This window comes from Sminthopsis crassicaudata, chromosome 3 (genome assembly GCF_048593235.1).
Source record: "Sminthopsis crassicaudata isolate SCR6 chromosome 3, ASM4859323v1, whole genome shotgun sequence".
In the NCBI taxonomy this organism is placed as follows: domain Eukaryota; kingdom Metazoa; phylum Chordata; class Mammalia; order Dasyuromorphia; family Dasyuridae; genus Sminthopsis; species Sminthopsis crassicaudata.
In genome coordinates this window covers 437,571,765-437,598,567 of record NC_133619.1, presented here as the reverse complement: position 1 = coordinate 437,598,567, position 26,803 = coordinate 437,571,765, and the positions used below count along the sequence as shown (strand labels likewise).

Below are 26,803 nucleotides of genomic sequence, written 5' to 3'. Positions count from 1 at the left end.
TGTGAATGTCCTCTAACATATACTCTCCTTCCTCTCTACTTCTCACAGCAATTTTATTTTCCCTTCCATCCTTTTGCTAATGTTCTTCCTTCCCCTTAATTCTATTTATTTTTTCTATTTACTTTGTAAGCATTTTTGTATTTTCTTATTGAGTATTGATGGTTTAGTCATTAGTATAGCTGCATTTGAAGCAGTTGACCCAGGTTTCCTTCTAGATTCAAATCTTTAAAAATAGACAAAAGTATTATATTTGGAGACAAAGATTGTTTTCAGTTGTGTCCAACTCTTCCTGACCCCCCCTATTTAGAGTTTCTTGGGAATAATCCTAGAATGGGTTTTCCATTTCCTTCTCCAGCTCATTTGACAGAAGAGGAAACTGAGGCAAACAGGATTAAGTGACTTGGCCAGGCTCGCACAGCTAATAAGTGTCTGAGACTGGGTTTGAACTCAGGAAGATGAATAGTCCTAACTCTGGAGTAGGTACTCAATATACTATGGGGCCCCTTAGCTTCTCTTTGGCGACAAAGGATTACGTTCCTTACTCACCTACCTTACCAAGAGAAAGGAAAGAATTCCTGTTAGCCCTGGAATTAGGCTTTGAATCCGTGAACCTTTGATCCCAACTTTGTGACCATATATGTAAGCTACTTTTTCATCTGTAAAATGGGGATAATATCTCTCCTACCCACTTTCTAGAATAAATAATATATATTAAAGTCCTTTATAAACCTTAAAGTGATTCTAAAATAACACTTTTATATGTATAATCCTGAATGAATCATTTAATTACTCTCAGGCTCAGCATCCTCATCTATAAAATGAAAGCATTCTTCTAGATGACTTTTAAGGACCTTTTAGCTCCAAATCTGATGATTTGGATAAATCCTCACCACTCTCACCCAATACAATGAATGGTCCTTGAAGTCAAAGATTTCATTTTTGCCTTTATATTTCCAGCACTTAGTATAGTGTTTGAGTATGTTATTTTGGCCTCTCTAGAACTGTGATTTCAGGTGTAAGGAACTCCTAATAAGAAAACTTTTCTATCAATGCAGATAAGGATTAGCTCTGTAGTTTAGAGTCTTAAGACTCTGTGACATTAGTAAAGTGATTTGGCCAAAGTCACAAAGTCGGAATGTGTCAGAAATTTTGCTGATGCTAGGGTTGGATCTTTACCAATTTTACTACTCTGCTTTAACTGGTTCTTAATAGACACTTTAATCCATGCTTGAATTCACTTCTCTGAGCAATGTGGGGTATTATAGCACAGTAGGAGAGTTTGGGAAATTTAGAATCAGAGGAACAATTAGATTTCTTCTTGATTTGGGTTCAAGTCTGCAAGAGTAGGAAAGATGAAAAAACTAAAGGTTTAAAAATTAAAGACTTAATTATATTTGCTCTTCTATAACTCTCCCAGGGAAGTTTTTCTTCACAGGCTTCTATCATAAATTCTTCACTTGCATAAATAAAATGTTTTGTATAAATGTTTACACACAAAATTTGATTTATACAATTGAAAACAGGGGATTGACTTTTTGTTTCATGTCACAAGTAAAGTCCACTTCCATCACCCAACTTTGGATGTGTGTGTATATGTGTGTGTGTATGTGTGTGTGTGCATGCACACGCATGCCCACATGTGAGTGTTAAACTCTAAATAACCATCTTTGGCAGGGAAAGTCAACATGCCAAGTGGAGCTGTAAACTTTTTTTGAGATCTAGATACATTTATTGAAAAAAATTCACTCTCCTGTTTGGGTATAATGGGAACTAGTTAAAGACAAATGAAATATTAGACAAATGAGAGTGTATGAAATTAGTTCATTTCTTCTCTTCTTCCATCTCCTCCTCCCTCTCTGCTGGAGGAAATCAACTTTCATATTCATCCTTGCTGATTTAACTCAATGAGACGGCCAGCAAATACAGCCAAGGTTCCAATAATACACACCAGCATGAAGACACCAAGCAGAATGTGATCCATGACCATTGCCACAAACTTCCATTCCTCAGCAGCCTGCAATGGAGGAAGAAGAAAATGTCTTTAAAATAGAATGTCTTTAAAAGAATTACCAGTCTTCTTTTGATCAATGGTTTAGCAGTCTTGCTATCATTTAATGCTTCTGCAGAGCTCTTTTGTTTGTTTGTTTGTTGTTTGCTTGGAGATTCTAAAGCACTCAAAAATTATTGACTGACAACAATCATTACTACTTGTTTACAAATGGATGATTTTTTAATAGCTGACTTTCTGAGCTAATACAATATGAAAATGTGAGGAAAATTTCTTTGCTTCCATTCCTGAAAGCTAAGCTGCCCACCAGATCTAATCTATCCATCTAAAAGCATAATTAAATCATTTTTAAACTCTCAAACTTTAGTGCTCACGTTATTGGATTCTTGCTCTGATTTCATGGTTTCTGCAATATATTTGACTCCCTCAATGGCACTCTTCACATCAGGATGTTTGATGAGTGGAGAATGGAAGGTCGTGGTTTGGGGTTCTGGTTTCCCAGAAATCTCAGAAATGTCAATGTCTTCTGTAAAAATCTTCTTTTCTTGTTTTTCTCTGGATGGCCGTTTCATTGTCGAAAAGAACATGACATTTGGGATTGTGTGAATGAAAACCTAAAACGGGAAAAATATTCTACTTTAAAAGATTGTATCAGAAATGACCCCTCTGAAATGACTCCTGGGAGGAACAGAATGTCACAGCTAACAATGGTGTTCTGTAATATAATACATTTGCCACTGGGGGGAACCGGTTCTGCACACTGGCCTGCTACCTCAGACTTCCACTGGATTTCTCCCATTTCTTTTTATTGAGGAAAAAGTGCTATATGGATCCTCAGAGGGTTTTCTTTTAAGACTCTGGTACTCCAACTCCAACAAAATCCCTTTGTATGCCATAAAAAGAGACATCATTCATCATTACTGTGTGGTTTTGTCAGAAAACCCTGGGATGCTTAGCATTTTAGCACTATCTCCAATTCCTTCATTTAAAAGATTCTGATTTAGATTTTCTTCATCTTGTATAACATGATGTTTCTAAGACAAAGGAAAGTGAAGTAAATCCCACCTCCAGTTTGTTGCTACGAAGCTAATGACCCCACAAAAGAGGCTGTGCAAGATAAGCATCAGTGATGTAGACACTTCCCACAAACTCCACACAAGATGAAGTATCACCTGGATGTGATATGAATGTCTGTAAAGGTATCAGTTTCTATTTCCTGAGCCCCCAGGATCCTTTGGGATTGAATGGAAAGTTAAGGATGGAAGTAGAGTGTGAAATCTTGGAGAAATCGCTGGTCTACTCTTCAGCTCCAGCCTGTGGCGAGACCCGAGGGTTTACTAAAAATCCTCAATGCCCTCCCCAGTATCCTGGAGCAGCCTGCTGGGACTTGAATTTGCTTAGGCTATTTCCTGGTCCCTTTAACTTTCTCCCCAAGGTATTCTTTGGTACATTCTACTCACTCCTTTCTCTGTTCTTTCTCTTATTTCCGTTTTAAAACAAGCAGCTAAGTTTGGAACCAGAAGTACTTTGATCTCTTTGAAGAAAAGGTGTCATACAGCCCCCAACAGACATTGTAGAAGAATCAAATGAAGTAATGCATATAAAACTCTTTGCACACCTTAGGGCACTGAATAAATGTCAGCTTTTATTATCGTTGTTATGACTAAAATATAATACACATGAACTTAAAGAAGCATTGTGCAGTAGTGGCTAGGAAGAAGTGGGTTCAGGTTTCTCCTCTGGTGTACTCTTGCTTGAGCAGATTGTGTAATGTGCTGGGCAAATTGCAGAGTACATTCCAACCAATATAGTATAAGGTTTTTCCTTATTAGAAGTTTCCTGCACAGTGAAATCACAGGTCTGGTCCAACATATATGGATGGGGATCTGTAATGATCAGTTTGGGAAACTTTTGAGTGAGGAAACTCTTTCCCAATGTGGGCAGCTCCCTTTTGGTTCTTCATATTCTGGAAGAGTTACTTAGAGCTCTAAGAAGTTAAGCAATTTGTTAATGATCATAGAACTAGTATGTGTTAAGGAAGGGACTTGTACCTATATCTCTTGATTTAAAGTCTGATTCTCTAGACCAGAGATATCAAACAAGCTGCCCACAGCAGTACTGCAGCCCACAACATTCCACATTATAGACCAGATTAAAATGTAGTTTGAAAGCACTTAATAAAAATATAATAGAAGATTGATAATGTTAGCATGTAATTTTCTAAACCAATATGAACCTCACAGGGATGGTTCAATGGCCCCAGTTTCTATTTGAGTTTAACACAATTAGTCTATCGACTACTTCATGATTCCTCCTTAGTACTGTAAATAACATCATATGTCAATGACAATAATAGCTGATACTCATATAGCACTTTAAGGTTGGCAAAGTGCTTTATATAGATGATTTCATTTGACTCTTCTACATTTGTTAAATCTACATGACATGGGAAATAGAAGAGATAGAGGGGAAAATCTAGGCAATGAAGAAATAAAAGATGTCTAGAAAATCTATATAACAATTTTATATTTGAAAATGGTCCATTACTTCCAAACTTCTTGTACACATAATTCACATCTTTGGCATCTTCCATTATGAAACCTCCACTATGGAATCATTCTCTGAAGGCCCCTGTCTTCTCGTCTCTATCCTGATTCCTGCAAAATTCTGCCCTGTCTTGTCATAGAAAAAATTCCATCCAGTTCCAGTCTCAACATCTCTGTTCATTTACTTCTCTGCTGGTGGTCCCTCTAGTAGAAATGCATTGGTTTCCAAAAAGAAGATGAAGGTAAAAAGTTATTTCAAAATCATATAACCTGTGAGTAGGAGGGGAAGGAATATTTAATCTTTTTTTATAATCAGAAAAATACAACTGAGGTTGTATTTGGGATGGAATTTTCAATTCATGTTTTCTATCCCTCTAAGATCTGTATTACATGTTTTATTCATGATGAAAAAGAAGTGAAAAAAGGCTCCTACAAAGATATACTGAGAAAAACTTTTTGGCTCTTCAATATCAGAATTCTATCAGCTTCAATGTATTATGTTGGACTTACAGATGTCCATCATGAATGAACATCTTTTGAATGTGCAACACAAGATGTTTGGAAATCACCCCACTCACCTTCCTCACCCATTCAGGCATGACGTGAGTACTTGGAGAGCGGTGGTGAGTGTTGATGACTATCACTGTGATGATGATTGATGCAATGACAAAGATCATGGTGAACAACATGTATTTGCCTATTAAGGGCACTGCGCTGGAGGTGGAGGGAATCAGCTCCACAATAACCAAGAGGAACACAGTCAAAGAAAGTAAGACGGAAATACTCAAGGTCATCTTTTCCCCTGAAAGAAAAAATTAAAGAGATAAATGGATGTTTTGGGATTTTTTTCTACTGTTTTTATTTCCCCCCACTTAATAGTATTTTATTTTTTCTAATTACATTATAGAGATAATTTTCAACATTCATTTTTGTAAGATTTTGAGCTATGATTTTTTCCTTCTCTCCCTTACCTCCCCCATGCCAAGACAGCAAGAAATCTGATAGATTATGTATGTACAATCAACTTAAACATGTTGTGAAAGAAGAATCAGAAAAAGAAAACCATGAGAAAGAAAAAAAACCCAAAAACCAAATAAAAAATGAAAATATTAGTTTGATTTGCTTTCCCTTCATATTTTTTCTCTGTATATGCATGGCATTTTCCATCACAAATAAAGGAGAGATATTGACTCAGAAGGTTAAGTTATATACCTCAGAAGGAGTTGATTCAGGGCAGGATTTCATAGATGCTCTGATGATTATAACATGCAATTGAAAAACTTGATTTGTCTTTCTTTAATTTTCCCTATAGCATCGATTTCATGATTCTGTTGGGTCTAGGTCAATTCACCAAATTATTAGCTTTAGGCCATTTGGTTTTAGATGAGTTAACCTGTTCTTTTTTTTAAAAGAAAATACTTTATGGATTAAAACAAACATTTCCATAACAGCATAATAAAAAAGATGATTGTATCTGCTCATTTTGACTAATGGCTACAATTAATGGTATACAATGAAGTTCTAGGTCTCTTTGATCTTTAGCCTAGTGGCTTCTAAATATTCTTTGTGGAGCTTTCCTACAATTATCAATATGACACTATTAAATTTGCTAGGATGCTAACTTCACCTATGAAAACAATTTTATCCTCTGTAAAGAGGGGCAGGGAGAGTGCAAATTAAGGGAGTAAATGTAGCACAAATCCAGTATTAGACCTTTTAAACTGAACAGTCATATTGATTCTATTTCTTCCATTCTACATATGGATAGGAAGAACAGATCTAAGGAGTTGGCATCAGACACTGGACATTTGGAATAAATCTGGACAGATGGAAAGGAATGGAGACATTTATTATGACCCTGGGCAAATTATTTAGCTTCTATGAGCCCCTATTTCCTCATTTGTAAAATAGGGATAGTAATATATATATAATGTTTTATGGAAAGTTCTGCTTAATTCTGAGTTAATAGGGAACATTCTATTTGACAAAATGATGACTTGCTGCCTCCTCCTCTACCTCTGAAATAATGTGCATCCTTGTTTTCTAGTAGAGCTTCTGATATTAAAGAATGACTTCATTTGAGTCCAGCATTTCATATATTCTCATATATGTATATATCTATCTATCTTTATCTATATCTATATATCTATATACTGGAAAAATAGAGGTCTTTTGATCTTTTCAATGATTTTCAAAAAGGGACTTTAAAAAAAAAACCCAATGTTTTCTTCTACCCTGAAGGGATTTGTCTTTCCATGTACTTTGAGTTTTTCATAGATTAAAAAGGTAAAAAAAGGAAAAAGTATCAGCCAGACAGTGTGCCAAGCACTTCACAAATATTTTCTCAAAAATGACACATATTTGATGTTCAAAAACATCTTGCAATATAAATGCTATTATTATTCCCATTTACAACAAAGGCTGTGACTTGTCTAAAGTCACATAGTTAGATAAAATTTGAACTTAGATCTTCTTGACTTCAGATCCAGAGTGATAGTTACTTTGCCTAGTGAAATGAAGAAACTACAATATCCTGGAGATGAATTCTATTCAAGCATTTACTTAGTGTCTCATGTAGCTCCAGCATTATTCTGGTGGTTAGGGAGGAAAAAAACCCCAGAAATATAAGTCTCTACCATAAAGGAATTTACATCTTACTGAGATGATGAGGAAAACACACCATATAAGGAAATGCACATGTTTACAGGAATAAGAGAGATTTCCAAGAAAGCTTTTCATGGTGAAGCCTTGAAGGAAGCTAGAGATTCCAAAGTCAGGGGAGACATTTTAGCCATGAGGGACAGACAGCCTATGAAGACAGAGGAAGTGGAGTATCATGTCTGGGGAATAGCTAGTAGCTCCAGCAATGTGGTTGAAATATAGAGAATGTGAAAGAGAAGCACAGGAAATAAATCTAGAAAGGAAGGGGGCAGCTAGGTTGTGGAGAGCTTTAAATATCAAGCTGAGGAATTTGAATTTTAGTTCTAGAAGAAATAGGGAGCTACTTTAGATTTGTGAACAAATTAATGGCAAAATCAGATTTGTGTCTTTGGAATGTTAATTTAGCAGCTAGTCTCCATGTACTGGAATGAAAAAGAAGGAGGCCATAGAGGAAGTTACAGTGGTCCAGATAAGAGAGGATAAAGTCTTGAACTTGATATCCATAATAGTAAGGTTCAATCTGAGAGATATTTTGGAGGTATTTGACTTACATAAGGATAAGGAAGAGAAAAAAATCAAGGATGACTCTGAGATTAGGAATATGAGTGACTGAAAAGATGATGGCCGCTCTTGACAGAAGAGGAAACAGAAATGGGAAAGTTTGGAGAGAAGGAGGTTTAGAGGGGAAAGAAAATTAGTTTAATTGTGAGTATGCTGGGTTTGAGATGCTATCCTGTAGTTAGTGGTTAAGAAGATATTAGGAGGAGGATACATGTCACCTCTCAGTATAATAGATTCATATGATCATAAGATCTAGGGCTATCAGAGCCATCAGGGTCATCCAGTTCAACCCTGTTATTTTACAGGTAAGGAAAGTTAGGTCCAGATAAATTAGTAAAATGTAAGCTCCTTGAGAGCAGGAACTGTTTCTTTTGTCTTTCTATCCTCAGCATATAGTATAATTATCTTTCATATACTCAATAAACATTATCTAATAGAGGAAATTTAGGTCGTTATGTATATATTAGGGAGTCATCAACACAGAGATGATCATTGAACCATCGATGTTGATGAGTTACCAAAGGATGGAGGAATAGAGGGCCCAGGATAGTGCATTGGAATATATACTCATATTTGATGGGTGATCATCCAGCAGTTGGTAAGGACCTTCCCTCTGGACTCCTTGGGCTCTTCATGTTTTTTGCAAACTCTTTGCTTTCTTCTCTTCCCTGCCTGGTGCCCTTCACTGGCATACAATTAATTAGACAACCATCCTTCCTGCCTTTTTCTTTGACCTGCTTGCTTCCTTAGAAACATAGCATTCCCTTGTTCCTAGGGGCTTTTGCAACTAGCAGATGTGTGCCTATAGTAATTACCCGAGCTCATATACTGCTGCTCCTGGATAATGCCAGAGAAAGCTTTTTAATGACAAGTTGCTGATAAGCACAGTACTCAGCCGCCCAGCATTAAGCTTTGAGTGACACTCTTGCTTGGCTGATCCCATGAACTACAAATGCACCTGTATCTAGCTTTCAAAGACTTAAAGTAACGAGGGAATTGTGGAACTGGTTTTATTTTTTTATGCTTTTATGAAATGAGGACTTTGTGAATGCCAGTTTTGGAAAGAAGCTTAACTAATTTACATGGTCTGCAACATTTTTTTCCTAGTCTGCTCTCCTTGCAGGAGGTGCACAGATGGCAAAAACAAATCTAGGCTCTTCTTGACTCCCAGTAACCTGTCCTGGCTGTGTTCTACCATTTATACCCTTGTACTTATGGTCATTAATTGGTTATGATTGCCTTATATTTAATACATACTATACTATTAATTATGCTAGATGCAACCTGTATACTAGATAGATTGGTACCTGTTCTACTCCTCCTGATGTCATTGGGCCTCTTTGAAAACAAAGAATGAACAATAGTCTGAGAGAATTGTCTGGGGAAGCTGAGTCTAGACTGAAAGGCCTAAGGACAGATATTATGGGGCAGACACAGGATTTGAACCCAGATCTTCTTGATGCCAGTTCTTTAATCCCTAAGGATATTGCCTTTCTTTTAAATCTACATAATTCAGAATTGCTGGGGTTTTTCCATTCAAGTACTAACTAAATGTGACTCTACTTTGTGAGTCTTGTCAACAAATTTGGGCAAATTAAGGGTGATATGGCTAGAGATCATGTCACATCTATTTATTACTACTATTGTTAATAATAATACATAATGTTTATGTAGGGCTTTAAAATCTACAAATTGTTTTTACTAATTACCTTATTTGATCCTATCAATAACCCTGTGAGGCAAGTCCTAATACTAGGGGCATCTAGGTGATAAATGGACAGATAATTTGAATATACATCTTCCTGGATTATTACAAGGACAAAATGAGATGACATTTGTAAAGCACTTTGGAAATTTGATAGCATGGTATAAGTACTAGTTATTTTAATTATCCTCATTTTATATAGATGGAAGGAAGATCCCTTGAAGCTTAAGAAAATTTCTTAGAGACTCATAACTAGTAAAGGACCAAAGGGGATTTGAACTCAGGTTTTCCTAATTCCATATCCATGTCTAGGACCATCTAGCCGCTCCATATATGTGCATGTATGCATATGCAGATGTCTCAACATCTATAATACATAGATATCTACAGGAAAGCAATTTTACTTCAGGGAAGCATGATGAATATTGCTTTTAGAAAAACCTAAATGCAATGCCTCATGATACCTGGAGCTTGTCATGAAATTATCAAAGTTGTCATCAATGGAATGTAAGTTCTGGCAATTCCTATGGTGCTAGAATGGCTTTGAATATGGGAGTCAGGAGTGCTTGTATCTGTTGATGATTGATGGGAAGAACTAAGGCCTGATGTAATGAGATTGCCCAGTGAGGGAGTCCTGAATTCAAATTTTGCCTTTAATATTTCTGGCTATTTAACAGTACACTTAACTTGTGTCTGCCTCAATTTCCCCATCTGTAAAGCAGGGATAATTAATGACATATATGACAACCACCCTTCTGCTATCTTCTTTTACTTCTGTGACCCCTTTTGGAGTTTTCTTGGCAGAGAAACTAGAGTGGTTTGCCATTTTCCTCTCTATTCATTTTATAGATGAGGAAACTGAGATAAAAGGGTCCCACAGCTAGTAAGTATCTGAAGCCAGATTTGAACTTAGGATGATGAACCTTACTGACCCCAGACCCAGCACTCTATCCTGTACCATCCTACTGCCTCTAGTGGTACTTGAGCTCATATACTGGGATGCACACACACACACACACACACACACACACACATACACACACACACACGAACACTATTACTGTTATTATCATTTCTCAAGTTTCTGACTTGCTTCTAATTCAATTGCCTTTGATGGCCAACTAGTGCTTTATGTTGAATCTCTAGCCCACATTCTTGGAAATTTCCACCCCATGGTTTTAGTCAAGTTCTTCACATTTTTTCATCCCTGTTTTTCTATGGGCTCAGCAGTGTTCAGGAAGTAGGTGCAGCTGGCAGGACTCCAAGGCATGCTTTTTGAAGAGAGAAGATCCTCAATTCTAAAGACAGGACGTCCTATTGTCTTGAAATGCCTTCATAATAAAGAGGGGCCAGAGTCTACCAGGAGAGGACAGGGAAGGGAAGGGGCTCACTTATTTGAGATGCAGCTGTATTTGGAACAATATTATATGATAGGCAACTAAACCCCAGGCTCTAAGGGAAGCTTACACCTTTTTCTCCTCCCCCTCCTGGCCTTGACTTAAGGTATCAGTGCTGACCACAAGCTTACTGTGACATTCATGTAGCCCCTGAACCTTTCCTGTATCACCATGTGACATACTGGTCCCATAGCAGGTCCTGGATGATCCTGGATTGCCTGTCATGCTAAAACTCTTTCAAGCTTTATTAATGTATATTCATATGTTTCCACTTAGTTGTAAACAAGATATATATTATAGACTATGTTGTCTTTTGTTTTTTTTTTTTTAATATAAAAGGGAATGGCTATATTTGCTACAGGGACATTTGTACCAGTCACCCAGAAATGAGCTAAAATTCTCTTTGAAGATGACTGTCAAAATCTTCTCAAATAAATCTGTTTAATTCCATGACTTCAGTGGGAGAGTGCTTTTATCATATCTTTTTGCAGTTCAAATCAGGTAAGAATCTCAAATGAGTAGAATAAGAAATGTGTACTGAGTTCAAATCTTCCTTCCCAAATATGTAAAGCTGTATAAGTGTGGTAAGTGATTTAACCTTCCTGAGCCTTGGTTTCCTCAATTGTAAAATGGAGATCATAATACCTGCATAAATGACCTCATCTAGTTTGTCATGAGGCTTACGATAATATATCGTGAAGCATTTTGTAAATATTTAATCCTTATTTAAATGTAAATTATTATTACAGGTAGAAGTACTACAATAGTATTTAAATTAAGTAGGGATTAATTTTAAATCTTATATAAATGTAAGTTATTATTGTTATAAATAGTAAGACTTAAGTAGGACTTAGTTTTAAGTTCTATATTAATTTGTTATTGTTATTATCACTCCAGTAGTATTTAAGTAATGTTAAGACCAATATATTATTATTATTATTATTGCAGACAATGGTATTTAAATTAAGTAAGACTTAATTTTAAGTCATATATGTAAGTTATTATTATTAAGATAGTAATACTTCAGTACTTTTAAAATTAAATAGAACTTAATTTTAAGTCTTACATAAATGTAAGTAATTATTATTTTTACAAATGAGGAAACAAAAAGGTTATATACTCCAGTAGTACTTGTGAGGAAAAAAGCTTTGTAAGCCTTAAAGCAATTGGTTATTGTTAAACTGATGTTTTACACATACACACAATCTCAATGCAATGAAGAATGCCTACATACTCTTATATTTGATTAAAACAGTTGATTAAATATGGTATTTCTTATTATTTTGCGGGAAAATTGGGTATCAGATCTTCAATCAAGAACATAAATTCATATGACAACATTTTTCAAATAGGGAATTTGATATTTGACATATATGCACCAAATATATGCACATATATATGCTTTGTGTTCATGCATTATGTAATCTAGTGCCCTTTCTCTGAGGTTTTCTTTTCATAAAAACTACTTTTAAAAATATTTATCTTGGTGCAGCTAGGTGGCGCAGTGGATAGAGCACCAGCCCTGAAGTCAGAAGGACTCGAGTTCAAATCTGGTCTCAGACACTTAACACTTCCTAGCTGTATGACCCTGGGCAAGTCACGAAACTCCAATTGCTTCAGGGGAAAAATTATCTTTCCTTGTCTGTTATGAATTGTTAATAAGTTGTGAGCAATCTGCTACACACACACACACACACACACACACACACACACACACACACACATGCATTTTCTATCCTAAGGGGTGCTGCTACCTTGTGGGATATATGTCTGGCTTGATTCCTGAAAGATCTGGCAGCTAGGGGATATGTGGGTTTGTTTGTCTCAGATATAAAGGGCAAGAATGTTAGCTCCTGCAAATAGATCTATCAGGGCTCCTTTCCAGGGTACACGGTGAGACAATGGAGCTATACATTAGTGAGAACACTTTTAGAGACTTTTCAGAAGAGTTGAGCAATGGGAGAGTTTGGTAACGGGTACAACTAAGTACCCTGAGATGAGAAGAACAGAATGAAAACATCACTAAGTGAGGGATTTAATTCCTCTATCCTACACAGTTTCTCTCCCCAACTCTCTCCATTTTGCCTCTTCCTTGTCACTGAATAGGGCTTGTCTGGACTGCTTTGAGCAGCTTGAAGAAAAGGGAAGGGGGTAGATTGAGAGAAGAGATCAGAAGGAAGGAAAATTGGTGGGTGAGAAGGTAGGTGACCCAGGGCAGAGATAAAGTTGGAATGAGGAAGTAAGAGTCAGTGATGTCCTTTCTAGAATTTAGTGATTTGAGATGCTAATATTTTTTCCACCTCACCAGGGAAGAACATATGACAACATTCTTCATTCTGGATATTTTGCTCGTTTTTGTCAGGCTAAGATCATATTAGATTTTTGGACTACGTTGTAACAGCATTGACATATTAAACTTGCTGTTCATTTAAGCCCATGGTTCCATTCACATGAACAGTTTTAGCCATGTCTTTCCCCATCTTGTACTTATACTGTTGACTTTTTCAACAAAATGTTATATTTTCTATTTATCCCTATTAAATTTTGACATATTAAATTCAGCACATTGTCCCAGCCTGTCAAGCTCTATTTGGATACCAATTCCATCATCTAACACATTAGCTCTCCTTCTCAGTTTCCTGTCTTTTTCATATTGATAAGCATACCATTTGTCTACATTTTCTTATTGTCTGGCCTTAATAATCCTATCTTAGTTTGTAATAAGCTCTAATGCTTTTTGAGGGAATGAAAATTTTTGTCTATCTATCTATCTTTCTTTGTTAGCACTGGAAGGTAGGGAACAGTATTCTTTGGCATCTAACACAGTAAGATAACTTTTGGTCATTCTCCCCTGAAATACCAGCAGGAGACCAATTAGCATACTCCAAAATAAACTCAGCAGATGTACTTACCTGAATCTGTAGGCAGGTAGAATACCAGGCCAGTGAGGAAGGAGAAGAGTAGGCAGGGAATAATGACATTTACAATGAAATAGAGAGGCAGACGCTGAATAACAAAATGGTAAGTGATATCCAGATAGGGAGTGTCACCGCAACAGGCATAACGAACCCGGTGTTTCCAGCCTCTTGAATCCTTAATCACCCATTCTCCACTCTCCATGAAGTTGCTCAGATCAGGTCGGTCATTCTCCTGGGAAGGTACAAAGGAAATACAAAATTTCAACAAAATAGTCATAAATAAAGATGTCCCAGCCAGTGGTGCGGCAGTGTGGTCCAGTGGAAGAAGCATTGTCTTGGCTAGTTCAATAATTAGATTTTACCCATTCACTAGCTATGTTACCAAAAGCAAATCATTCCATTTTTTTGGACCTCTGCCTTCTCATAATAGCAGCTTACATTTTATATAATAATTTATAAAGTGCTTTCGTGATAACAACCCTGGGAAGTAGGCACTATCAGTATTATTCTATATAAGTATTTTATAGATGAAAAAGCAGGGGCTTGGAGAGATTAAATGCCTTTCCCAGGGTCATATAGTTAGGAAATGTTAGAGGCCAGAACTTGAAAGCAGGTTGTCAGATGCAAAATCAGCGAGATCATTTTAACAATAGTCTATGGTTGAGTGAGATTGACGTACTAACGGAAAAAGCTTTCTCTGGGCTTTGTTAACTTTGCATTTTATTGGGTCTACATTGACATAATCAGTTGAGCCCCAACTTCTTCCTCTATTTGGGCATTAAAAACCAACAACAATCCAAGGCACTTGCTAAATTTGAGTGCCTTTCAGCACTTATGTGACCTTAGAGATCCACTCTAAATATTGTTTGTGAGAAGCACTATTGCTGGATGAGGATGCTTTAATGAACATTCAGCCGCTCATTTCATAGCTGGACACAAGTACAGAGTTCTTTGATTTAGGGACTTAAGCAGAGAGGCTGATGAAACCATCTCTGGGTTTAGATCAGAGCTGATATTAGCAGGGGTGGATATAAGCTGATATTAAATAAAGTATGGGAAAAGATGACTATTTTGTGAAAGAACCCACTGTTTTCTCCTTGACCCTTGCTAAAGTAAACATGGTATATAGTTCCCTTGGTCTCTATTTTTTATCTTGCCAATTCTAACCACTGCTTACTGGATAAATTTCAACCACGAAGCCATCATAGGTCCATGTGCCCAGTTTCATGCTGCAGTTCTGCTCATCAAAGGGAAAATGGGTAACTATGATTTCACAGTAGCTTTTAAAGATGGCTGGAGGCGTCCATGTGATGTGTCCAGTGTAGTCCAAAAGAACTTTGGTTAACTTGACAATGGCAAAGTCACCATTGGCACTAGGAATGAGAAGGAAAAAAAGTTATAATGGTTGGAAATTAGCAAATGATTCTTTTTCTAATATTGTTTTAAAAATTGGGAATGGCAGAGACAGTCAATTAATTTACTCAATCTGTGCTCTTTTCCTTCTCCCTATATCTTGCGGATTTTGGTCATTCCCTCACCCCTTTTTCATATTAGCATTTATCCCTGGGTTTCCCTTTGCCAATTTTACACAGTTAATCAAGAGTTGGCCAGAAAAAGATAAGAAATTTTAATTTGCAGAGAATGTCTGAGTTCAACATTCATTGTGCTCTAAATGATGGATTGCATGTTGTGAAATGTTGGAATTTCATCAGGCCAGGATTTTTAAAGATAAAATGTATGCTAAAATAGATTCTCAAAAAGTTTTCTGTCCTTAAATCCCTTTCTTGGACACCTTGCAGAAGTCATATGATGGTGACATGCATGAGGTGACTCAAGAGATAATGTTGGGCTTGGCATCAAGAGCTGCTTTAGTCATGTAGCGTTTTGTGACTGGGCAAATCACTTAATTTCTGTCAATCTCAATATTTTCATCTGTAAGATATAGATAACTATAGCACTCATTGGGTGATTGTGAGCATCATGAATTTGTATATAAGCACACATATATCATTTTGAAAATCTTAAGCATTATGTAAATGTTAACTACTGTTATTATTGATGTTGTTATAAATAAAAATTATTTATTGAGATATTTGTGTCTATCTTCCAAATTCCATGCTTATAAGCTGAAATATTCTCTTATTTCCTTCATAGACTTCTCACTGTCATCTAAAAAATGGCAGCCACCTTTGAGTGTAGCTCACTTCAGTATTCTCTGAAACAATACATAGAAATGTATTAAATAAACTAAGTTTCCTTTTCCTTAAGTAAACATCAGTATTTCTTCCTCTCTGTATTTCCCTGAGTTAGTTTACAGAGCTTGTCAAAAGCACCATGGGATTTTAATTGCTTCTTTCTTACTATTACTGAAAAAAAAAAAAAGAACTTTGCCTAAGATACTCCTGCTATATCAGCATATCTGTCTCCAAAGGTTACACAAATGATTAGGTAATTTGGCTGAGCTTGGAATCTAGGGATAATAAGCAAATATATGGTAGAAAGCTAGAGCTGGGGAGTGGCTGCTTCAAAGGGCATCTTTTCATTCGTAGTACTTACCACTTTCCCTAGTAAGCATGATACAATACACACCATCCTCCTCCCTAGTCTTTTGAGGTATAATGGCAGACTCTACATCCTTGAGACCGACATTGGATGCTCCAGACTATCAGGGATGCTCTCTGAAATGAGCATCTTGTGACAAATGAAGGGCGTATGATAATGAATGTGTCATTATATCTGAATGTCTGGAATCACATTATCATTTCACAACATGAAGTCCATCGTTTGGAGCAGAATGGATGCTTAACTCAGGCATCCTTTGCAATCAACAGCACTAAGTGTCTTGGGATGACGTGGAGACTGTGATGAATAACAACCATGGTTCGGGGCTATTTGGTAGAAAGGACATTTAATTCCAAGGAACTCAAATATATAAAGCTTGGGTTCCTTGGACATTTGCCATATACTCGTCAGTACCTCTTAGGGATTAAATGTCTCCCACCCTCCAACCCTGATTTAATTTGGCTCCAATCAGGGTTACTATTCATAACATGATGTACCATATGGCAACCAGCATGGTAACTTCATCCTTTCTTTTTAAGATTTATTTAATGTTAACATTGCCGAGAAGTCTAGCAGGTGCAAAGCCAAATGCAGACTTTGCATTTTGGCTTTGTTTTGTGATTCCACAGAACAATCTCTGGTCTGTCCATTTTGCTTACTTGTTATAGAGAACAAGGTCTGGGCGCCAGATATTTTCAGATGGAATGTGAATTTTTTTCAAGCCACCATAATCTTCTGGATTCCATTTTAAATTGTAATCTATCCATTGCTAAAGAAGAAGAAATGTAGCCAGTTGAAACACTGCTCAGAGTAGTACAAATGAATCTAATGTTGACAAAAGCTATGGATGGCCACTTTTCATTCAGACACTGTGCTTCTGTAAGGAAGAGTTTGAATAAGAATTCACTTTTCACTTTAAGAACTTAGAATGACTGGATTTTCTCTTCAAGCAAATAACAGTATGAAAAGAATACTGAATTATTATTTATCCTGTTGAGAACAGGTTCCAAAGACAAACTCAATATCAATGACCAGCGAACTTAAATAGCTTATGATAACATAAAAGTTTGGATTTGAAGAAGGAAGACATTTCCTATGAATAAGGTGCCTTGGGAAAACCCAAACTGGTCACTTGAGAGAAGACAGAGAATCTTTTTCTTATGAGACTCTTTAATATAGTCTAATACTGACTCAGGATAATGTCAATTACTATACTCTAACTTACAGATGGGGAGTTGTCATTCCTGAGAAAGTAGGAGAGGAGCTTAATATTTCTGATCCGGATGCCCTTATGACATTGTGAAACCCTGAATATGGCTTTGCTGTTAATTCTGAAAGACCTAAATTATTATCTTGAGGATCCATAAAAATTATCCAATTCAGCTATTAAATCTCATATTGAAAAAAATAAACTCACCTTTTCAGTCTTAATGAATAGCTATAATTTGAAATATTGGTCCAGAAAAGATGTGGTAGTAATTTTATGTAGAGACCAGTGGAAAAATTCATCACCCAGTGATGAAAATAAGTCACATGGGTCCAAATTCCTATTTTTCTTATACTCAGTTCTTTTCACCAAATTGCCTTTCTTTGAGCACAAGTGAATTTTCTGCATTGAATGATAACACAAATTTTTTTCTGGATTACCTGCTTCAGACGAACATTGGTGGTTACAATTTGATTTACTTCATCCTAAGGGAAAAAAAAGAAATAGCCATTATTTTAGAAGAGGAAATGGACAGGGCAAAGGGGAAGAAGAGGAGATAATCCATTCCTGAGAACATGTTCAATGTGTAAGTGCTCCTGTTGTCGAGGCTTCATACCACGTTGATGAGCTGAATCAGCTGCAGGCCCACAGTGACCTCCACTACTTGCCGGTGATCTTCCACTGGCCTCACTACACTGTTGTAGTTTTCAAATAACTTTGCAACCAGACGGGTTTCATGTTCAGAACCGAGGACGAGACCAGCTGCCGAAAGCAAAGACACTCTGTCAGATTCCTCCTGACCATTGTACTGACATGGGTAATTGATGTGTAACTCAACTAATGGAATGATGTGCCAGCAGTTTTTCTAAAGTGATCCATAATGAGGCTATTTACTGCCTTAAACTCTCTGAGCACAGCTGCTAGGGTAGTCACTTCCCAGGCAGCAGAATGTAGTGCAGGAATTTAACACTTGTCTTATGGACAGGTGACATTCCTTAATAAGGGAGTCAAACAGAGTTGGCTTCCCAATATGCAGGATTGCTAGGGACAAAAATGAAAGTCAGTTTCATTATTCTCTAATTAAGCCAGTCAAATTAAAAAACATTTATTAAAATTTCACTATGTGCTAGACACTGTGCTAAACCCTGGGGATACACAAAATGGCAAAAACAAACCAAAAAACAAACCCCACCAAAAACAAATCCAAAACCCAAAACAAACAAAACCCTTCTCTGTCCTCAAGAAACTCACAATCTAATGGTGGAGGAAACATGAAAATAACTATTTGCTAACTATAACCACATATATATATATATATGTATTTATATATATATATTATATATATATGTATAAATATATACATATATATAAAACTATATTTGTATAATTACAGTCCCAAAGATAAATAATTTTATAAATTATATTTTAGAATTATAAATTTAAATTAAATATAATAATTAAATATAATCCTATATGTACTGAAAGAATTTACTAGTATTGAGGAATATAGGATGACATTTAGATTGTGAACATGGGTACCTGGGAGGATGATGCAATAGGAAAGTTTATAAGGGGAAAGTATGGGGGGCATGAGGAGTGGGGAACAACAAATTAGATTTGGACTTGTTGAGTTTAACATCTCTATAAGACATCAGATTTGAGATATTTAATAGGTAATTGGAGATATAAGGCTACAGGTCAGAAAGACATCTGAGAATCATCTGCATGGAGATGAAGAGATCATCAAATGAAATAGTATAGTGGGAGAAGAGAAGAGAAGAGAACCTAGAGTGTCCTCGGGAGATATTACCTGTTAAGCAGGTACAACCTGGGTAAAGACAAGCAAAGAAGATGGAAGAGAAGTAGTTAAACATATAGGAGCTTAAACCAAGAGAGAGCAATGTCTCAAAAATCTAGAGAGAAAAGCCACAAGGAGAAGAGAGGATGATAGTGTCAAAAATTGCATAGAGGTGAAAAAATTGAGGACTGAAAAAAGACATATATTAATATGTCAATTAAGATATCATCAGTAACTTCAGAGTGAACAGTTTCAATTAAATGATGAAGTCAAAAGACATACTATAGAGAGTTAAGAAGATAAAAGGAAGGAGAGGCAGCAACATTAATTGGCTTTCTCAAGGAATGTAGTTACAAAATCTGCATATGATTACAACTTGCAGAGATGGACAGATCAAAGGAGAATTTTTTTTAGAATGGGAGAGAGCTAGAATGTTTTTTTTTATAATATTATCCCTTGTATTCATTTTTCCAAATTTTCCTCCCCTCCCTCCCCTCCCTCCCCCCCAATGACAGGTAATCCCATACATTTTACATGTGTTACAATATAACCTAGATACAATATATGTGTGTAAATACCATTTTCTTGTTGCACAATAAGCATTAGATTCCGAAGGTATAAGTAACCCGGGTAGATAGACAGTAGTGCTGACAATTTACATTCACTTCCCAGTGTTCCTTCTCTGGGTATAGTTATTTCTGTCCATCATTGATCAACTGGAAGTGAGTTGGATCTTCTTTATGTTGAAGATATCCACTTCCATCAGAATACATCTTCATACAGCATTGAAGTGTACAGCGATCTTCTGGTTCTATTCATTTCACTCAGCATCAGTTGATGCAAGTCTCTCCAAGCCTCTCTGTATTCCTCCTGCTGGTCATTTCTTATAGAGCAATAATATTCCATAACCTTCATATACCATAATTTACCCAACCATTCTCCAATTGATGGGCATCTGTTCAACTTCCAGTTGAGCTAGAGTGTTTTTATAGGCATCAGTGGACAAGGACAGATTGAAGATCAGTGAGAATGGAGATAATAGAAGGGGCAAATTTCTAGAGAAGATGGGATATAATGGCATCTCATTTGCTTGTATAAGCAGTTGTCTGGAAAAGTGATACTTCTTCATGTGGGACTGAGGTGAAGGAGGAGATGGTGGGGAAAAACAACTGAGAGATGAGATGCGTAGGAGGAGGGAGGAGAAAGCTTTTATGACATTATGAAACGCTGAATATAGTTTTACTATTAATTCTTATATCATTTCAAACTTTGAGGAGTCAGATTTCATCATGGGCTATATATAGGCTCTACCAATGTAAACCATTATGTTTTTAGAGATGCTATGATGAAAAAATTTCATCATGAAGTTATCAGCTTTTCAGTAATGGAAGTCTGTTTTTCTTTAAGCTAGTCCACAGATGACACATTTGTATGTTGCAAGATGCAAATCTAAAGCCTTTCCAGCATGTAGAACTATCAGAGTTTGTGCTCCACTGGAAGAGTCTTAAGGTCCTAGAACAATCGCTTTGATATGGAAAGGAATTAAAATAGGAGTTTGCTGGTGGTTGCTCTGTCAAAAAAAAGCAAAATTTCTTTAAGGCATCCCATATTATAATGAAAGTTAATGCATATGTGTCTTACTGGCATGGGTTTCAGAGATCCTTTCTGAAGCATAATTGATGACAAAGGACCCTAGTGTATAATTGGTCTTATAGATTTAGTCTTGAAAAAGCCAGAACTCTAATATTTGGGATCACATGTACAATCTAGTCAATGTATCCTCATCTTTAAATAGAGATGAAAATTCCTCAGATGGTACAATGTAAGTAAAATGCTTTGCAAATCTTAAGACATTATACAAATTAAATTCTTTTGTTGTTGTTAATAGAAGCAAAATGGACATATCTTCTTTACCAAGACCTTGATCTATCTGCATACAGAGATGTCTGTCTAGTTTAGAAGACAATGGATTCTTTTTTCTTTCTTTTCTTTTTTTTTTTCTTTTTCTGAGGTTGGGGTTAACTTGCCCAGGGTCACACAGCTAGGAAGTGTTAAGAGTCAGAGATCAGATTTGAACTCTGGTCCTCCTGAACTCAAGACTGGTGCTCTATCCACTGCGCCACCTAGCTGCCCCCCACTCAACAGATTCTTGAAAGCTTATATGGATTAGGACACAGCATATCTTCATTGTCTGGGACAGACATCTGCTTTCTCAAACATGAAATTATCTTTCAACTTGATTCTCTTGCTTTTTGAGGCTTTACTTTTCTCTTTAGCCTATTCTTTATTGCATCTTGCCATGTTTCACACTGTCTAAAACCATTGCTTCTTCAGAACATGGAGAGCAGAGATAGTTGCCTGCAGGCATACATCCTGCTCTAAGGAAAGAAGTTGGGCTCTTATGGATGGAGGCAGTATCCATTCTTTCCTTACTGATTTGTTTTGCTATGTAACAAAGTACAGTAGTGCATTGCTTCATAGGTATAATAATAGCTAACATTTATGTAGTGCTTATTATGCACTATCTCATTTGATCCTCACAGTAACTCTGCAAGGTAGGGGCTATTATTATTTTCATTTTACAGATAAGGAAACTGAGGCAATTGGAGGATGAGTCCTTGGTTGGGGGTCATACAGTGAATATCTGAAGTTGTATTTGAACTCATGTATTTCTAACTACAGGTCCAGCACTGTCTACTGTCATGCTTTCCTTTAGGCCAGTTCTGAGTGCCTCCTCATTTTTGTGCTAAGTAAAAATTGGCACTTGATCTATTTTCAGAAAAAGACAAAAATTCTATGTTTGGGCACAATTCCCTAGTGTTAAGTCTGTGTCTTCATCTATGTTCATTAGTGTGCTAATCTCTAAGACTCTGGGGATATGGAAAGTGTCTCCCAGAATGAGTTTGAAGAGCTTTTGCATGTTCTACTCATCCAATTGTCTGGTTTCGATGGGATATTGAATGAGAGTTTATTGAAAATTCCACAGTCCTCACTATTTGCAAAATTTTTTTCTCCATTAAGAACAGAACAAATGAAGCAATGCACCCTTCTTCTTGATTTACTGGCAATCCAGGTCTCTGAACTATGGGAGAAGCCTAGGAAGGCATGGTAGGTGTTTGTGCCAGCTCTTTTGTTGCTAGGAGTGGTAGTTGAAAAGACCATTGGTGCTCTCGTGTTGCTTCTGGGCTTATCTGACTTGCTTATCCTTCATAAATGGGAACAAGAAGCATATGGTAGGAAGCAGAAGATCTTCACTTTGTCCCTGAGAAAATGTAGAGACTGACTTCATTGCCTCCAAGGAAAAGAGTTGAGTTCTGGAATTAGGGCAAAGAATAATTCTGTAACAATCATCATGACCCCCTTTCCCTCTTTTAAAGTTTCTTCCCTAACAAACTGCAGACACATTCTGTTCTTTCTCAGCCAGTCTTCCAGATGTGAATTTCTGAAGAGCCCACACTTGCCTAGATGCTAATTAAAAGTATTAAAATTCTCTCCATTCTTTTTGGCAGGGGAGGTTGGATTTCTAAAATCTTTGTCACTACTGCTCATCATTACAGCCTTTCCAGCTACAAATCTATAACATATGGCAACATCTGTTTATAAGTACAATTCTTCCTGGCTGAGTAAGTAGTATAGAGAAGCATTTATTAATGCTTGTTATGTGCCAGGCTCTGTGCTAAGTAATGGGGATATAAAGAAGAGAACAAAAATATTATCCCTTCCCTCAAAATTCTCACATTCTAATAGGGGAGAGAATATAAAAATGATTGTGTGCATATTATATATATATATATATATTGTAAGGTAAATTCAGAAAGGAAAGGCATTGGAATTGAGAAGAGGAAAGAAAAAGCTTTTCTATAATATGGAATTTGAGCTGTGGCTTTAAGGAAGTCCTGGAAACTAAGAATTGGAGTGGGGGAGAACATTGTAGTCAGGGAGGATAGTCAGGGGAAATCACATATTTGGGAAATGTAGTACCCTATATGAGTATGAGCAAATAGGCCAGGGTGGATGGATCACAGACTATATAGAAGGTATTTAAGTATAAGAAGACTGGAAAAGTAGGAAGGAACCAGCTAGATAAGGACTTTAAATGTCCAAAAGAAGACTGTATATCTTATTTTAAAAGGAAGCCATTGGGTAAGAATTGGGAGAAGGTTACATTAATCCTGAATTTTATGAAAATCACTGTAGTAGCTGAGTGGAGGATGCATTTACATGGGGAGAGATGAGTCAGGGAAGACAGTTTAAAGATTACTGGAAAAGTACGGGTATAGGATGATGAGGGCAAGCACCTGGTAGCAGCTGTTTAATTAGAGAGAAGGGGCTGTAGACAGGAGATTTTTGTGAAAATAGAAACATAAGACTTGTCAACAGATTGAATATGTGGTAGTAAATAGTCAAGTGCTCTGGGTCTCGGTTTTCTCATGTGTAAAATGAGTAGGTAGGACCAGATGACCTTTACAGGACTTTCCGGTGACAAATCTATGACTTACAACATCTATTTTTAAGCAGTATTGTTCCTGGCTGATTAAGTAGGATAGATGACTCTGGGGGACCTCAATCTACATGGCAGGCTGGAAGACCAGGAAAGGGGCCAAGACTTAAGGATTCTCTTTCCAATCCCAGTTCCTAGGTCTGGGATAGTTGATCACAGTTCTTTTGCCTTTTTCTTGAAATAATAATGGTTTCCTCCTTCAAAATCAGGCAAGGACAAAATATGGTACCCTGAAGTTATTGAAGTCAAGGGTTTTATATAAATAGAAAAAGATCAATATCCTCACATTATATTTTATGATATTGTATATTATAATATGGGGGAACAATCCTTCCTGAATATAGGCTGAGATTTTGCTTATGAAGGATTCTAAGAATGGCGAATGCAGCCAAGAATCTGAGCAAATATTCTTACTCAACCATTTTGGCATCTAATATGCAGCTTATATATAATATAGTGAATAGGTTGGGAAAAAAGCATAATTTACTCTTGATAGGTCATTATGTACTTGAATGACTGCCTTTGACCATTTTTCTGATTCCCCCATTTAACAATCTGTCCTCAGTTTGCCTATCTCTCCAGGATGATTACATATTACTGCCCTCCACCCTTCTTCTGCCTACCTTCTTGTCATGTTCCATTTTAGCCAAACTACCTTACTTTCTGTTCCCTAACACAAAATTTTATCTCCTGCTTCTCCATCATTGTCCACACAGTCCTCTCTGACAGGAATGCTCTTTCTCCCCAGTGTCACCTTTTGGGATCCTCATTTTTCTTCCAGTATCAACTCAAAGATCATTTCCTTTTTTGTTTACATTTTTTCCTTTTTAATTTTAATTTTTATTTTTGCTGAGGCAATTGGAGTTGTGACTTGCCCAGGGTCACACAGGTAGGAAGTGTTAAGTGTCTGAGGTCAGTTTTGAACTCAGGTCCTCCTGACTTCAGGGCTGGTGCTCTATCCACTATACCAATTAGCTGTCCCTTTTGTTTTTATTTTTAAATATTCAAAATATATGCAAAGATAGTTTTCCTCATTCACCCTTGCAAAACCTTGTGTTCCAAAGTTTTTCTCCCTTCCTTCCCCCTACCCTTCCCTTAGACAGCAAGTAATCCAATATTTATTAAACATGTGACAATTTTTATATACATTTCCATAATTATCAAAGATCATTTCCTACAAGAGAACTTTCTTAATTTCCCCAATTGTTAGTCTTGAAATATTTATTTATGTATTTATTTATATCTATGACTATTTTCCCTTTCAGTAGAATGTAAATTCCTTGAGGAAAACATTTAGTGCAATGCTTGGCACACAGTGGGTGCTTAATAACTGCTCTTTAAATGGAATTGAGTTGAACTGATTGATTGAATATATTCCTGACTTGATATTTATCTGACTTGGAGTGTCCATATTACAAAGCTAAGTTTAGACTATTTTTGCTTAAACACAATTCATGTGATTCTCTTCTGGCCAAATTTGATTCTGCCAGCATCTCTAAATACTTTTCATGTACTTCAGCATTTTTATACCTGGCCAAAGAATTTAGGACATGCCCTCAGGATTCTAGGGATCTGGAGAGCTTTTTTCCTTTCCAAAAGAGGGAGTTGTATTGAATGAGGAGTAAAAACGAACCTCACGTGATCCAGGTTTAGCTGGATCAATTTTGGGCTTCCTGGTCTCACTCCTCTTAGTTAGGGCCGACACTCTAGGTTTATCCTTTGCTATTAAAAGAAAGAGGTTCTGTGTTCTTTTTCATTACAGTGTTACACATTTGCCAAAGCAGCAAAGGACGAGACAAGGTGACATCAACATTAAAGTTTTATATTAAGGACTCAACAAACATCTCCTGTTTCCCTTGACCGGAAATTCAGGATTTAGGATACTGTTTCAGCTGCTATGTTATGTTACATTCCAGAGTTAAATGTGGGTCAAGGGCTATACAAGGTTTTATAATTTCAATCCAAACAAATCTTTGAGGCATTTAATATTCCAGAAAAGTGGGCAGAATATATATATATATATATATATATATATATATATATATATATATATATATATATATATATATATATATATATATATATATATATATATATGGAGGAGGGAGGGTGTTATTCACTAGTTAGAGCTTTAATATTGCAAGATATTTCATCTTTATAGAGAAAGTTTAATTAGAATTATTAATAGATCTGTCCAGCACATGTATCTGTCAATCAATCTCTTTACCTTATTCAAATTCCCCAAGAGTAAATAGAAGGGCTTGTTAAAAGTATATTGTTTAGGGAAATAAAATTATATAAGAGTTTAAAACACTCAAGTATTTGAAGATGTCATTCATTTGAGTTGGGAGTTGGCTAATAAATATTGGCAATCAGGGAAATAAAAAGTTAAAGGGATAAAGGAAGTCATGGTAGGAGATTGTTTGGGGAGAAACAAGATTCCACATATTTTAATCTTGTACCTAGATTCTACTTCTCCTTTTATTCAGTAACAGAGCATTCTTTAGCCACAAACTGGTCATTTGAAAGCTAGACAGGCATTTTCAAGCCAACTTCTGGCTTGGAAAATTGACCATTCTGTGTTTCATTAGAGGATTTGAACAGCCATTCCAGGGGCCCAGAGCTCCCCAAGACTCTTCCAAATGCCACAACCCATCCCAAAGGGAAAGCTGCCCTCCCACACTTACCTGAGAACAGACAGAGAAGCAAGAGGACAGGAGTGGACTCCATGAGGTGAGTGCTCCCTGCAGGGTCTGTCTGTCTGCCTTTAGGAGGCAGAGACTAAAGGACCCTCTGGGTTCCAGTTGGCTTTACTGCTTCTTCTTAGAGGGCTTAGGAAGTGAGTCTGCAGAGGTATTGATTTATACCACCTGTTCTCAACAGTAACAGCTGAGACCTCTGGCAGTCCCATGTGGGCAGAGATTTGCTCATTCTGTGCT

At 36.6% G+C, this 26,803-nt stretch overlaps 1 protein-coding gene across 1 annotated transcript; it reads right to left on the bottom strand.

Moving 5' to 3' along the window:
• Positions 1 to 1,706: 1,706 nt before the first annotated feature.
• CHRNA1 (cholinergic receptor nicotinic alpha 1 subunit) lies at positions 1,707 to 26,803 on the bottom strand. Its single transcript, XM_074303056.1, has 9 exons — positions 26,552 to 26,803; positions 18,182 to 18,327; positions 18,006 to 18,050; positions 17,018 to 17,127; positions 14,974 to 15,169; positions 13,791 to 14,028; positions 5,133 to 5,356; positions 2,383 to 2,622; positions 1,707 to 2,014 (listed from the first exon to the last, which is right to left on the bottom strand). The coding sequence occupies exons 1-9, from the start codon at positions 26,592 to 26,594 to the stop codon at positions 1,883 to 1,885; spliced, it is 1,374 nt and encodes a 457-aa protein (XP_074159157.1). The 5' UTR covers positions 26,595 to 26,803; the 3' UTR covers positions 1,707 to 1,882.